Source organism: Tachysurus fulvidraco, chromosome 15, assembly GCF_022655615.1.
Source record: "Tachysurus fulvidraco isolate hzauxx_2018 chromosome 15, HZAU_PFXX_2.0, whole genome shotgun sequence".
Lineage (NCBI taxonomy): Eukaryota > Metazoa > Chordata > Actinopteri > Siluriformes > Bagridae > Tachysurus > Tachysurus fulvidraco.
The window spans coordinates 15,405,043-15,421,397 of NC_062532.1; the positions used below are offsets into that span (position 1 = coordinate 15,405,043).

General features: G+C 38.9%; 2 protein-coding genes across 4 annotated transcripts in view; one reads left to right on the plus strand and one right to left on the minus strand.

Annotated features, from left to right (window-relative positions):
- The window catches only part of rapgefl1 (Rap guanine nucleotide exchange factor (GEF)-like 1), a 38,487-nt gene extending 33,071 nt beyond the window's left edge, over positions 1-5,416 (plus strand). Inside the window, exon 15 of the mRNA XM_027139184.2 lies at positions 3,327-5,416. Coding sequence (XP_026994985.1) covers positions 3,327-3,451 — 125 coding nt within the window. The 3' untranslated portion in view covers positions 3,452-5,416. The remainder of the gene's footprint in view (positions 1-3,326) is intronic.
- A 501-nt stretch (positions 5,417-5,917) lies between these two features.
- ppp1r9ba (protein phosphatase 1, regulatory subunit 9Ba) overlaps positions 5,918-16,355 on the minus strand; it is a 41,510-nt gene continuing 31,072 nt past the window's right edge. Inside the window, exons 6-12 of one of the 3 annotated variants that reach the window (XR_007138021.1) lie at positions 16,164-16,299; positions 12,705-12,848; positions 12,407-12,460; positions 12,079-12,308; positions 10,830-10,926; positions 9,559-9,627; positions 5,918-9,229 (exon numbers count right to left, since the gene is read on the minus strand). Coding sequence is in view for 1 of the 3 variants with exons in the window: in XM_027139183.2 (XP_026994984.1) it covers positions 9,176-9,229; positions 10,830-10,926; positions 12,079-12,308; positions 12,407-12,460; positions 12,705-12,848; positions 16,164-16,299 (715 nt within the window). In the remaining 2 variants the exon portion in view is untranslated. Of the gene's footprint in view, positions 9,377-9,558; positions 9,628-10,829; positions 10,927-12,078; positions 12,309-12,406; positions 12,461-12,704; positions 12,849-16,163; positions 16,300-16,355 lie in introns of all 3 variants that reach the window. The other 2 variants (XR_007138020.1, XM_027139183.2) reach the window with 2 other exon arrangements.

Below are 16,355 nucleotides of genomic sequence, written 5' to 3' on the forward strand. Positions count from 1 at the left end.
GTGTGTTGAAGCTTCACAGTTCACTATTTATAGATCAAATCTTTTAATCTTAAAGCTCAAGTGTTTTGAACAAATTTAATGTAAGTCATTTCTCCAAATCACCTTCCAAATCCAGATAGCTGATGTCCTGGTTGTTCGAGTTCATTCAGAGTTCAGACTCAGTGCAGTGTTATATGTCACATAGTTAGTTAATCAGAGACATATAATAAAAAAGGTTCACAAATCATATTTGAGGGCTGCAGTTATTGCACTTGCTCACTTTAATGAAAAACACCAGTGAGAGTCAAGAAGAGCAGATAGGTCCACTGTGGCAGCATTCGATGAAGGCTCACAAATTACTGGTTTGATTCCCAGACAAGGAGCTAGTCCAGTCACTGAAGAGGTAACTCTCTGTATTGGTCCAACGTCTGGATAAAATGGGAGAGTGGCGTCAGGAAGGGCATCCTGTGTAAAATGTGTGCCAAATCAAAATATGCAGACCAGATGATCTGCTTTGGCGACCCGACCAGGAAGCTGCAGGAACGACACTTACCTTAATTTAATGTGAAAAAGCTCACATTAAGTACTTTATTAATGAAGCACTCCAAATGAGAATATGTTCTAGGTTTTATATTTCCATATCTGAGAAGCTGAAAACTTATCCGTCTGACTGAAGTGTGTTCTTCTGACTTAATCATTGGAGTGCTTTTCCCAGTTCATCCCCTTGAGTGGATTACTTATTGGTTTGCGTTAAGGGGATTGCTGCTGAATTAAGACAGTTGCTTACAGTCTGGTGTAGTAAGCAAGCTTGTTTGTTCATTCTCCTAATACGTTTCAGGCTAGTCTCTTGATAGTTCTTAAAGGTTTTATGTTTAGAATTTTATATTTTCTAAGTTTATATGTTTATATTTGTAAGTTTAACTTTGCATGTAACCTTACATGGCATCACGTGTCATGTTAGTCCTGCTTATGTCAGGTTATTTCCTGAGCTCAGTATATCTGCTGTTACTCATAAATGGATAGATATTGAGTCAGTGAAGGGACTCTGGTGTGTCAGCAATAGAAGTGCTACTGTTTAAATTCTTCAAAGAAATCTGAAGGAAAAATGTATGAGATGTTAAAAAAAAAAAATCCTAAATTGTTCCTAGTGTTACTGAAACCAGTTCCGGATCTACTGTTCCTCTGTATTTTCAATACAGCAAAATTGTAAAGATGAAAACATTTAATGTACAAAAATCAAGCTAAAGTTAAATTGTATCCAAAAGGAAGCTAAAGGAACAAATTGCCTACTTGTTATTACTTAAGTTTTAAGAATTTTACACTTGGTGTGTCACATTGTCATAATAAACTGAAAACTGAAAGTTGGCACATTAAGCCAAGAAACAAACGGATGTAAACGAGTGTATCAGCACCACTAACCAACAATAGATAATCTTATGTCTTCAGGATCAGAAATTCCCTGTTTTGATTTGTTGTTTATGATAAAATTTTGGACTTGCTAGTGTTTTTACACAGAGTGGTTTTTTAGAGAGGAACAGTGATTTATGTTGATATGATTTAGGGGGAATCCAAATGGTGGAGATTACATTTTTGGGGAATTGCAGCCAGTTCTGACAGTAATGAGAAACCCTGGACTAAGCAACTGGATGGGGTATAAAAAAAGAACAAAATAATGAATGAAAATTCTCACTTGTATTTTGATTGGCAACGTTATCCACAATCATACGAATACGCCAACTAATTATGAAAGCGTGACTTCTTTAATCAGGACCAGGGACAATCCTCAGACTGTGGCAGGGCAGTGCAGTGCATTTCCAGTCATTCTGTGAGATCGGTACTGTGCATTCTAGTGTAACTGTTATGACATTTTCAGCACCGTCTCATGACATTATTGATGCACGGATGTCAAAAGGCATCAGTTACTGTAGTTTAAAGCCTTCCATCATGGCCATTGACATTTCAGGCAACCTGCGGGCACATCTGAGTTCCGTGTCACCCTCGATGGGTTTAAACTTTCAAATGTGTGGCAGACGTAGGCGTTAATAGTGCTGTAATCATGTGTAATGTGCACATGCTGTCCAGAAACAAGGACGGGAAGAGCTTGTGCTGTTTGTGGAGTGGCTTGAAGGAGCTTTCGTGCTTATTAGTCTTAACAAGCCGTAGTCTTTTGGAATAACCGTTTGGCTTGGATTTGGTCAAGTGACACTAAAAGTCTGACGCTGTGAATAGACAGGGGAATTGCAGGAGTATTTTAGAGATGAGATGGGATAATGTTTGGCTATTCATAGCACTTCTTTTCTCTCAGGCACAACACATTCCCTCTCTCTTTTTTTATCAAAGTGTGTGTCTTAGCAACGGATACTGAACTCCTGCAGTCAAATGGATCTGCCAGTGTTATTGTAAGGGGTTAAGAGATTTTATATCAATGTGGCCATCTTGTGGTGGGATTAAGTATTTTGGCACAATTGAATTATCTTGAACCATGTCTTCTCTATGAGGCGTCAGAGAAATCACCATGTGTACATGTATGATTCTGTCTTTTAGAGTTGTCATAACACAAGTGACAAAAATCACCTTGGAATCTTTAAGATCTAAAATGCTTTGATTAAAAGCAAGGCATTTCTTATTTCACATACACTCACTATATTAACACTGGGTAGGGCCTCTGTTTGCTCTCAAAACAATTCTTCGTGGAATGGATTCCCTGGATTTTCTTTTGAGATTCTAGTTCATGTTGACATGATAATGCATCACACAGTTCCTGCAGGTATTTGGTATTAACAGACTCATTGCACGGTTACTATGTCAGAGTGATGTAATGGTGATGATGTCAGACTTAAGTTAGGTTAGAGTCAGAGAAATAAGTGTCAAGCCATTGTCATGGGTTTTCTTAAACACCTCTATGCTTTATTAAACATTGTCTATGCTTTAGAACATATATACATACTGTGGTTGTCACTGTCAGTGCCTACACTGTGTAGCTGTGTTATAAATTGTAAGCATTATAACGTGACATCAACCTCAAAACTGACACACAGTCTTTATTACAGCTAATTCTTACTGCTACTTTATTACAGTCCTTATAAATGGATTGTTTATATATCATGTAAAGTAATCAGTGATATAAAACACAACAGTGAGCATGAAACATAAACATGTTTGCCTGCGTTAATTAATTAAACAACACAGTTTTGCTGATTTTTCTGTCTAATAATTTTGGCTCATTAATACTCAGATGCACTTAAGTACCAAATGTTGTAAGTAATCACAATTCAAATGCATTATTTAAAAGGAATGTGTCAGATTTGTCATAATGACTGCATCTGTTCTCTCTGTCTCCCTGGCAGTGATGGATGCCGAGCCGTCTCCTTCACACCTTCAGACCAAGGCGTACGTGCGTCAGTTGCAGGTCATCGATAATCAGAACCTGCTGTTTGAAATGTCCTGCAAACTCGAGCCCAAAGATATGTAACAGGGCTAATCATCTCCCATCCTGCCATTCAGACTCCTCCCTCCTCATAACAAACCTTTCTGCTTCTCCATCACAGCTGGACTGCTGGAAGAGTAGTGAGATCTGTCAGGATTTACAGCAGGAGCTCCTGCTTGTCGAGTCTGGACTTCAGGACAGAGTTAAATGTTATACAGAACGCTTATTTACATATTACATCTGCAACATTTCAGTGTTTTTTTTTCTGCACTCAGTCAACAACTTTGATCAGTTCCACCGGTTTACTCCGATTTTTTTCTGTATATTTAATTGCCTTTTCTTTTATTTTCACTATTTCTTTGTGAGATTTGTCCAGTTTGCACTGCCATTAGTGGAGCTGAAGCGAATGAGATGGGATCACACTACATTTCCTCTGGATGTTTATGGACTTGACTTCACCTCTTTTACCTCACACACAAACCCCCTACCCCAAAACATGAGACTATCTGACCTCATGGACTTTAATATGTCTCTGCTTTGTCCTCTTTTCCCTCCTACGCAAGCCAACAGAGGCACTTGGCACTTACTGTAACCCTGCAGCCCTCAGCTGTGTTTTACACACACACACACACACACACACACACACACACACACACACGCTTTATACCAGCTCCATCATCAGCATGATCAGTGAAGGCCTCAGTGTATTAAAGCAGAGTAATATATAATCAATCTCACAATAAATGTCTGTGGTTTCTAATTGCTTGTTGTGTACGCCTCAGTTGCAGGCTGTGTCACAAAGCATGCTCATTAAGTGACCATGTGTGTGCGACACAGTCAGCACTTTGCACAACATCCAGTCGCTCCACAGTCAGCACGGTTTGTTCAGGGACGATGTCTGAACATCGTCTCCATATGAAGTACACTGAGGCCTTCAGCCATCTTGAGTGTTTGTCACAGAAATTACACACAATCAATCTACTGCATAGAAGTGCAGATTTTACTCTTCCTATTAGGTGCAAGATTTCAATATATTTCTATTTATGTATCTCTTTGATTCTAGTACAATTTTAAATCACACTCAGTTCTCTTAATTACTAGCAAAGGCAGAAACTGATTAACTAGCTTGATGAACTGCTAATGAATTAAGCTCTTACCTTAATCTTCTTTTGGACTTCACATCCTGTGTGTGTATTCAATGCCATGGCCATTAATCTGATCATTAATCTCAAACACAGTTCATCTTCTCTTGCCAAACCTTAAACGGAGCCATCATAAGCTATAAAGCAAACCTGCTCTCAGACGGGCCGCAGGGAACACATCTAACCGCTGCTGGCTGCTTTTTCTCGTCTCGGATGCGACTCTCAGGATTTTCTTCCTGCTGAGAATCTTTTGCAGAGGCCTGTCTGAAAAGCCTCCATGTACATAAATTCATGTAAATAGCTAAATAAATATGAAGACTCTATTTTATGTAAGAGAAATAAGATGGATGTTCAATGAGAATATTTGTTTTGTATATCTGAGGGGGTTAAAAACGTATGTGTACATTTTAAAACAGATCAAGAGTCTAATATTCACGATGGAAGAACTGTACAGCATATCTTCTTGGTTTCGTTGCATCGCAGTTTATATTCGGTTCCTAGCTGTAGTACAGGATGTGTATTATACTATATATTATAGTTTTATTGATTATCTTTGGTTGTATTATTTTGTTGGTTTTTGTCTCTTTTGCAATTTACTGGAATTGTACAGCATGTGTTTGCTTTAGTTGGATTTGATTGTTTTTTTGTTTGTTTTTTAAAGCGGGTAACCTACAATCTCTGGGTGTTGTTTTTTGGTTTTTGTACAGAAGTCCGTGTTTACAGTGCCCTCCTCTGAAACTCAGATGTGTCCAATGAGGCGAGAGGAAGGCGGGTCAGGAGGAGGCGCTGCTCCGCCTCCATCTCCAAAAAAAAAAAAAAAAAAATATAAAAATTGAAATAAATCTCAAATAAAGCCTCTTCTGATGAGCTCATGAGTCAAAGTGTGTGTGTGTTTTAGAAATACCTTTTAGGTCTTGTACTGTATTTACTTTATTAACTGATGGTGCCACCTTGAAGATGACAATGGACTGCACTCAGGACTGACTCGGTTTTGCACTCAAGCTTCCATCAGAGAACATTTTACAACTTCAACATGATAGACTTTTTAAAACACCATTGTACAAAGTTAGAGATGGGAAATGATTCATAATCACACTCTCCACTGTTACCCAGATGAGTGGCTTCCCTTTTCGAGTCTGACTCGTCTTAAGGTTTCTTCCTCATATCATCTTAGGATATTGTCCCTCCCCGCATCACCTCTGGCTTGCTCATTAGAGCTAAATTTAAATGTATAATTATATATGGAAAAAATGGCATTGAATTATATAAAACAAGATTTTTATGCTGAAACTGCTAAACTTTACAGTTACTTCTATTATGACTTAAGCATGAGACTTCATACACACTTAAAAAACATCCTCATCTCTCATTATTTTTTTTTGCATTTATTGTTAATGACAGTAAATTATGCAAGATGAACACGATGCTCCTTTCAAATGGAACGCTTTGTTTTTTATCATTTAAATGGTTGCAAATCAAAGCACAAAAAAAAACTCAATAGTGATGGAATGGAGTCAAGTTTTAGTTCACGTTAAAATGAGTAACACCCTTACACCAGCATGAGGAATGAGTTCCTCTCTGTACACAGAAGTAAGTGAACCTTATAGAAGGCTACAATGTCCACAGAAAGCAAGTCAAATGGAATGTAAGTTGTGACTGTTTCTCTAGTGTTTCAGTGCTCTGATAATCACTCAGCATGTAGCTTGTCCTGCTGTGATTCGTCCGCACAGCGCTGCGATCTTTCCTGGCTCATCCATCAGGAATTCTGGTACACGATCAGGTCCCGTTGCAGTAATCACATTTATCAAAAGGCAAAAGTTGACTGGGAATGAACAGGGACACGATTCTTATCTGCTGATTCAGTCACACGGTCGAGAACGGAGCGAATCCTCGTGCCAGTATAATACTTGTCCTCCTAGAACATGATCGCAAGAAAGGAGTCCTGTGTGTGTGTGTCATGTCCGTGTGTGTGTGTGTATGTGTGTGATTGTGTATGTGTGTGCGTGTATACAACCTGAGAGGATCATACGGAGGTTGTAATGGCCCAGATGCACAGCTGAAGCAGAGACAAGCTTCCATCATGCTGACTGTCATCAAATAAAACCCACTGTAGCATGTAGCACTCGTTACAATGCATTTACACTTTTTCCAGTTAATGAATGATGTTTATGTGCAAAAATATTAAAAGAGCAGAGAGGGAAAAAAAACAAAAACAAATGGAAAGAAATAAAAATAAATGTAGAAAAACAATCGGGAAGGACCTGAGGTAGTTCAGGGATTGTATTTATGTATCAAACCTCACACGAGGAAAAGCGCTGCTTTACTTAATGGTGAGTTCCGCTTGTCGTAAAGATGAATACATTTCTACATGGCTGAGTGGAACGCTTGATACGTACAGACCCTGGACTATCGCAGTGCTCTCTATTACAATTCTTCTTGCATATTTGCACAAACTTCAAATCGGATCCAAGTGAATGATGAGAGATTCTATTTCCACACATAAAAAAAAACTATTTATACTCTACTGACAATAACAAAGCCCATTATATATTGTTGCAGAGTAATAATTGTTGTATCACTAAAATATCTGTTAAAAGGTTGAATAAAACCCAAGACGTCGCTTTCAATACTGCATCGTAAGAGACCTTTTTTTTTTTTATCATCACAAAACATAGCAAGTGGAAGCAATGGATTGAATTAAATTACATACATGAGAAAGCCATGGAAACTACAGCATGATGCATTTTCAATCTGCTCAAACTAATACTGTCTTTCCAGAATTAAGTTTCAATACATTTAACTGAAACTGAGAATAAACATATAGCAACAGCTGAGCCTCTTTCTTATTGCAAACAGAGAGAAAATCTCCAGCAGACCCCACACCAGTCCTTAAAGGATTACACTGGGAGTTTTGAACTAAATGCATACAGCTCAAAGTAATTGCAGGTTGATGTTTCTCCAGACATGTCTTTAATTTTAAAAAGAAAAAAAAAAAAAGCATGAAAACGTCTGGAGTTTGCCACCTGGTCAGAATGCCCTTACTGTTAAAACAAATATTTGTTCAAAAATACCAGAATGATCCTTTAATGCTACGGCTGAGTTGTGATCTCGTCTGAGGAGGCTGGTCCAAAATCAGATTAAAGGCCAGTGTCTACCTAAAAGCTGTATTTCACTCTATCTAAATTCCAGTTTCCCAAATTTATAACATTTGATTGAATACAATAATAAAATTTGCCTTGAGGTCAAGTAGCAAAAAAAAAAAAAAGCTGCACACCAATAAGACATCAGCAAAAGCTAAAAGTCTGCAAATGTATGGTTTCCATTACAATAATAAGACGGTTACTTTCGATCGAATAATATTTAACCCCGAAAACTCCCAGGATCCATCAGCAGATCCGGCTTATTTTCCTGACTCTCATAACTACATGCATTTCCTTTTACAGAATAATACACTGTAGTCACCCAATAATGTGCTTTAAGACAAATGACTACAGAAAACTTTGGGATATTTGTTAGGAATTTTTGAACAGTAAAAAAATCTAATCTTCAGCCTAACAAAATTAACAAACAACCTAAAGAAGTGATGATGAAGCATCAATGCTGAATTTTAACACATTAATTCAGCACATGCTGTCATTTACTGCACTGTCATCTGAGGCTGTGCAAGAAATATCTGGTGAGCAGAGCTAAAAAATAAAAAGACAGAATTAAGCACACAAAGGCTTCTCTTTGTCATTCATACACTGATAGTGACGATGCGTTGAGAAATGCAGGAGACAGCGACCCAGATGCCTGAATCACACAACACACTTCCAGTAATACTGTCCAGGGGAAAGCAAAGTGTGAAATGTAAGTCTTGGAAGGTACATTGAAAGGTCGACTTACATAAGTCTCACACCCTGTTTGCCATTTTGCTTGGGAAAAAAAAATGTATGAAATAAGTACACATCTTCACCTGCGCCAGTCTAGAACTAGGAAAATGTGTTTACCTTCACTTTTACTGTTACTTGCACCCTGGTTTTACCCCCTCCCACAAACTGATTCCTCCACCCCGTCTGTTCCACGTTCCCTTACAGCTCATTGCTTAGGCATTTTTAAATACATTGAAGATTATATACAAACACCATCAAATGTTCTGACACTGCTGTACAAACCCACAGCATCTCATTCTGCACACAGGTGATGGGAAAAAAGTGAAACTCAAAAGTCTGTCGCATGGATTTTTCCTTTCTTCAGTTCGCTTGGCACCAGGTCCAGGTGGCGTGTGTCACTCAAGTGTGCTGAGTTGCCAAAACTAAGCATGTGTAATGTTTTTATTGGGTCGTTAAAAAAAAAACGAAAAAGAAACAAAACAATCAAATACTGTTTGAAAGCAAAAACGTCCTACGTTACATGGGTTGTCATGAAGAGTAGAGGTGAGCAGGCCTGTGCCACACGTCTGGCAGGACTTTGTGAGTTCTCTGTCACGCCCCTTTTCCCCAGTAACATCCCTTTAATGTTTCTTGTACTCTTTTGCTTGTCCATTGTTGCATGCCACAGGGGAAATCATGCAGGAAGGAGGGACGTCCAGGGCTGAAAGACTTTTCTCCTGCTCTCTCCCTCGTTTCTCTCTAGTTCCTGTGCAGATTTAAGAGGGCTCGGAGCTCTTCAGTGCACCCACCTTCGTTTCTAAGTCAGTGATCTAAAGAAAAACCAACACCAAAAAACAGCCTTTTATAAATGTGTAAAGCTCACAATAAAGCTGCTGAGATTTCAGAAGGTTATATCTTAGCTGTTTCAGTAGCCTTTTTAGCTGGACTTCCCCTCACAACTTAGAAGTGTATAACAGCTACAACACATAAGTGAGCAGATATTAATATAAGAACACACCTGGCAGTGGTTTGTCCTTACTGACCACTGAATAGTCACTGAATTTTCAACATACAGTACATGTGAAATATTAATGATCTCCTTTGAGTGACCAATAATTAAAAAATTGTTGGACATATGTATATAAGCCCATCTGCTCACCTGTAGCTGTTGTAGCGGTAAGGCAGCACTCTCGCAGCTACGCTTAGTGCCACAGTGTTATTACTGAACCTAGAAGATGAAAATGCCCAGTGGTGTGAGAATCACACTGCCCCATGCTCACCTAACTAAAGGTCATCTACTAGACCTTAAATGACCTACAAGAAATAGTAAGGGGCAAATCAACAATAGCATGAAAAAATAATGAAAAAGAATCGCTAGTAAATACAGACTGCGTAATACAGACCATTCTGCTACAGTGCATCTTTTTATTTTATTTTTTGTAACAGAGGTTGGTTTCTGTAGCTGTGTCCCACATGACTACACATTATATTCTTACACTATGCATTAATTACTCTACTGTCTAGTGTGTGAACTTTATGAGTGTAGAAAAGTGTCAGACAGAACGCTAGAGTTTTTTTTACTAAATGGAAGTATAAGCTGTTTCCCAGTCAATTACAGCTGGCTTTAGCAGAATAGATCCTTTCTAAAATGTTGATAAATAAAACACAATTTGTCCTAATTTAAAACACATCTGTAGCATGTCTTGTCCACTGGAGTGTTGTCAGCCATCTTGAAAATTTGTTTCTCATCCAGTGGCAGTATCCGGTAGCCCTGTCCCTTTCCTGCTTTCCTGCTACATATGCAAAGCTGTGACAGTTGAGTGCATGAAATGTGCAACATTCTACACATTTAGTGCACTATCCTTGTACTTGACGTGTACTACTTTGTTGGAGGTTTCAGTGCAAACACACTACTTGCACCACACAACAAAATGGCATAGAATAGTGCGTACAAGTATGTGATTTGGGATGCACATTGGGGTTGTTGTTTTTTTTCTGATGACAGACCAGTTTAATGCACATGTAAAAAAAAATCACATTGAGTAAAGGTTGTTCCCTGTTGTTTAGCATAAGTGTTATCAGCAGCATCAGATCCTGACCCGCTGGTCTATAACAGCAACAACACTATGGTGTTTTAGCACTGGAATGGGCGAGTGGAATCCAGTAGATCTTCTCACATGTAAATAAACTGCTAAGTCTCTTCCGGATGTTTTGTATTGATTTGTCTTTTACCGAAAACAAGCGCCTGTTCTGTGCGTGACACACAGCCATGCACACTCATGCATTTTATTATGTTTAATGGATGCTGAAAATCTCGAATACTAATTTGAATAATAAAACCCTTTAATGCTTGCTTGGGCTGAATCTATAATTCACTTAGGAAATGAGTCACTTAGGAAATGAATCTTTGCTTGTTCACTTCCACTGTACCTTCTCCTGCAGGTTGTCTGTCTCCTCCTTGTGGTCAGCTTCTGATTCCTCCTGTGCACGTCTCTGCGCTGTCTCCTTCTTCAGATACTCAATTTCTCTGCATCACACACACACACACACACACACACACACACACACACACACACACACACACACACACACACACACACACACACACACACACACATTTTTTAAAACCCATAATTGCATTCGGCAGTACTTTTACACCACAGTGCACTCTGCTGGCTCTGGCCCCCAAGTGCAAGTGCAAACAGTTCAATAGTGAGCTTTATCTTCTTTTTCTTACTAGGACAAATAACCTGGGCAATATGTGCACAATTAAAAGTATTATCTAAAAATTGCCATCAGCACAAGTTATGTATCTGAGAAAATCAGTATGGAGAAATTCAGTTTGGAAAATCCCATGTCTGTGTTTACAAGAGCTTCCTGTCAGTCGTGTCAGTGACACTCCAACACCCCTAAACTCATATCTCACAATCTCAGAAAAAAGCATGCAGCACCAACAGATTTACATTAAGTGCTTGCAGCACTTTTGCTGCAATACAAATATAAATATACTTCTTTTAAAGGGGATGGATCTGGACACAGGATGAGCCACATAGCTTCTGGACTGATATGTATACACAATGTGTATAAAAAGTCAAACAGTCAGAATGTATGTTAAACTAGATACATTATTACATTATGAGCCACATAATGCAACGATTTGGATAAATAACCATCACATGTATATAAGGTTAGCTAGAGGAGTGATGAATAATCGAATGATAACCTGGATGTGATCAGAGCTCATTACAAAGAAAAACAATACAGCAAGGCACTCTTAACCATTCTCACAAATCAGACTGAGCTCTGATGAGCATTATAACTCAGTAATCAAGCTAAAGTGAGGATAAATCATTTAATTCCACAAGCCACTGTAGACTCTGAGGATGTGCTTAGTGACTGGGGTGCCGATTTAGTGAAAATTCACCTATTAGAGCTTCAACTTTATTAGAGCATCTTTTATTTTTCATTATTTCTAGTCTGTTATCTGGGTGCTAACATTATCACACTGAGTTTCCTTGTGTGAACACACAGACTGCACAAACAGGATAAAACACTCTTTAATCGTCTCCCTTAAAACTACAAAGCTGACAAAGTGTTTAACTACAGTGTATGTCACTGCCACTTGGCATTACATGCCACATTTTTATCAAAGCACTCCTTCCACTCTCTGCCCACTCACTTCTGCTGGTACTCTTTGATGAGGCGCTTGGCTTTACTGTATTTGCGCTCCAGTGTCTGGTACTGTGCCTGTGTCTCTTTAAGGTGCTCGTCCACTGCCTGGCACAGGCTCTGAGCCTCCATCCAGTAGCCTTCGAGCTTCTCCATGCGCTCCTTCGTCTCTCGGACGGTCTGCTCCAGCTGGGCCTTCTCCATCCTCCAGCGCAGTTTTTCCTGCTCAGCATGAGCCAGCTGCAAAAGAGTAATAAAGCGCAGACTCTCACTATGTCATCTGAACACCTTTTATCATCTAAAATAGCAACCCTGAACAAGTCATATGATGTTCTTACCTTCCTTTTCAGCTGCTGGATCTCAGCCTGGGTCACTGCATGCTTTATCTGGAGCTGGAGGCAGAGGCAAAAACATGTAAGACATCAGGTTTAGGAGTGAATTCTCGATATGTGCAAAATGGCTTTTCTAAACGGAATCTTTTTTATTTACTCACAAGTAATTTATTTACTAACAAGGTCTCTTGACCTGATTAGAAATACTGACAGATAAGATAACATTTTATGCCCTTGTTGTAACCTGAATATCTTTGGTGAGGTCAGAACCGGAGGAAGACAAATGACCGTGGGCTGCACTGACCTCTTTAAACTTGTGAGTGAGTTTCTCTGGGTCCATCTCCACAGGAGAGAGCATGTCCTCGTTCTCAGCCAAGTCAAACACCTCGATAGCATTAGGGAACATGGGGCTCATCTCCTCATCCTCATCTGTGCCATACTCACCCGCCTGCACACACACACACACACACACACACAGAGAGAGAGAGAGAGAGAGAGAGAGAGAGAGAGAGAGAGAGAGAGAGAGAGAGAGAGAGAGAGCAATGCATTAACCTAGTAAAACTACTAAATTTCAGTAATGCATCCATTAATCTCATTATTAAAAATGACAGGTAATCCATGGCAATCAGCAACTGGGAGGAAATTCACTATGATCCAATACAGATGTGTAATAGTTTTAGCTCAAGTCCAACTTTTAGAGCGGTCTTGATAAACTTGGGATATTTCCTAGTCTTTCAGACAAACCTTACAACACATAATTCAAATTGTGGGTGTGAGTGATGCAAACATCGGTGACAATTCCACAAAAGGCCACAAGGTGGCATAAGGTCATGAATTTCACCTGCTTTCTCACTGTCCTGAGAGTGCAGCACTAATCTCTGTAATATAGGCAACACAGAATTTGTAAGTTTTATTTTATTTTTTAAAACAAACTGAGAACTAAAGTAACAGACAACCTTAAATCATGATTACTTTCTAATTGGGTAAATGCCAGTCTTGACACACAATGCGCCTGGAGATATTCTAACTAATTGGTGACATTCCAGTGTTTCCATGACTGAATTTCACCGCATCTAAAGCAAAGTGGGTGGAGAAACATAATGACTGCAGATGCTTCCACTAAGCAGATGCAGCAACTACGCATCCTGTCACGTTGTGTGCTGGGTAGTCAAGTTAAATTTGACCTATAAAACCCATTTAAAGATGACAATAATTAATCCATAGTGGTGTATGTAACATCACATAACAAATCCAGTGTACACAAACACCTGAGCAGACTCTAGAGCACTAGAGCAGAATCTAACAGCTTCAATCATTTAGACTACCTTATTGGCTGGGCTTCGATAGGAACATCTACATTTAAGCCTTTAAAAAGACTTTAGTCCATTAGTGTGATATGTAAGAAAATTTTAGAGGTATTCTAAGTTTTATTATTATTAGTTTTTTAATAAACAATGTCTGCCATGTTCAGTTTTAGTTCAAGGGATAAAAGGTTATATGACGTAGGCCAGCTGCACCAAATGGAGGAGTGTGTGCATATTAAAAACCAGGCTCCTACCTATTCACCAGGATTGGAACAAATGTTCAACACAACTCTAATAAAAGGGTCGCAGGGCAAAAATCCCTCTTTACAAAGCAGAACATACATAAGAGGATAGAGTGATGCAAAAAGAGTCATGCTTCCCCATGACAGGTGAAGAAGTTAGTTAATCAACAAAGCCTTTGCTGCTGTAGTCCCCAACCCTGACTTCCACCTTCAGTGATTGCTGGGCCTTGAAACACTACACTTCTGCTACAAATAGAGACATCAGATGTACAATGACTCATAGCACTGTGTACTGTAAAGGAGGAACCAATTCCTACAGACCCCGAGCCTGAATGTTTAGAACATTAATACAGAAAAAAGTACTGAGACATCTGTACATGAAACATCTGCCAAATGTCAATGTAAATGTTCAGAGAGGATATATGTGTGTCCTGTACAGTTGTATGGATCTAACAGCACTACATGAGTATCTACTCATGATAAAATAAAATAAAATAAAATAATATAAGAGTAAAGATAAAATACAAAACTAATACTGGACTCTAATCTGGTTATTTAGGTGAAATTCTGCAAATCTATCCGTCGCATTCGTCCATTAGATTTTGGACATTAAAATTGGTGTTTGTAAGGTTTATCGTGGATGAGGAAGGAGGAGAGCGGAATGTTCCAGGAAGTGTGAGACTACCACGATCTCAGAGACATTGTGTGGAGTTAACACAGAGCCAGCTTTCGATTCCATGCCCACGTCCTATCCAACCTGATCACAGCACATCCTCTGCCGCTGAATTATTTAACACTTTCTTTACACCCAAATCACAAGTAGAGAAGGAGCAGAGGAAGGTCTGGCTGGAAAACCTGATGTGACGGATGTAGGTGTGAATACAGGAGCTATATTACTCACTTATTATGAAAAAATAATGAAGCTGATTTTTTCACCTGGAAGATAAGCTGCTTTTTTTTTTTAACTCATTCAGACTTTTTTTACTTACATGACATTTTACATACATGACTTCCAGGCCTATAGTTTGCGTGGTCAAGTGAAGTGAATTAGCAGAGTGGCTGCGCTACCATAATATTATCACATCTCTCTGCTTCACTGTTGTACAGAAGGAAGTTGAATATTAGAAACCGAAAGCTGATTTGAAAGAGCACTAACTGCACGGCTTCTGCACAGTCACAGCACTGCTGTAGTACAATCCCATGTTACACCAGCAAGATGAAGGAATCAAGCAGGTAAAAAAATCTCTATCTTATCCTACTTGTTCTTTACTGTATCCTTACAAATCCATGTCCCGTAAAATTTGTTACTGGTAACTTAAAAAAGCTGCACTTTATCACTTTCTAACTGTTTTTTCAGCTTCACTGTTGTTATGTTGCTAAGGAGAAGCCGTTGCCAATTATTATGCAATCTGACACTTACATGCCCACACAGTCCTGATCAGGTGGAAGTAGTAGCTTGAAGCTTTAACTATAATTAAACAGCAGTTATAGATATACAATTCCTGAAACTATACTTTAGGACAGATTTTTACTATACAGTAGCAACACGGGGCTATTCTGAAAAGGGATGTTAACTTACAGCCGTTACTCTGACACAGACTGAAAACACAGTGATTAAAAAAAGCTGATGATATGATGATGATGATGAAGAGTTCCGTCTGCCTGACTGTCTTTCTCTTGTGCTGTGGACCAAAAGTAAATTGAAATAAAATTCCATAATCCTTTTTTCCAGCATACTGGTTTTCCATTTTGCCAGCTGAATGGAAGATGAAAATCGACTAATTAACAAACGCATCGTTTTATGACCTTACATTTGATATAAAATGAGACAGGACACTGTTTGCATTTAGTGTGAGATGTTTTTACCTCTTTTGGAATAACCTTACACAGAATTCTAGTGGTTGAAAATAACATGTTCAAATTTTAGATGCACTTCGAATATCTCAGAAAGCAGAAATGGGTTTGATTTTACCAGTCACTTGAAAATATTGCCCGTAGTTTAAAAAACAGAAATATTTATGAACAAATACAAATTTTAAAGCCTTGAGTCTCTACTTTAGGTGCAAATTCCATTGTTGGCTTCTGGTAAAAAAAAAAGACTAGATATTAACATTAACTGTAAATCATATTTGCTCTGATTACCATCGGTCTCTGTGATGAAGAGGCAATGAAAGTTGTGTGAAAGGTTTCTGTATGGGTGTGTGTGTGTGGTCTAACCTCTTCATCCTCCTCCATGTACTGGTTATAGCGCTGTTCCATCATCTCCCTCTGCCAGCGTTCCTGCTCCAACGTCTGCTGGATCAGCTGAGCTACCTCGCTCTGCTCACCCGGCTTCTCTCGGCCGATGATAAACCTGAAATACACGACACACGCTGTGATGTTCCACTGGTGAGTTTTGTATTTGATGAG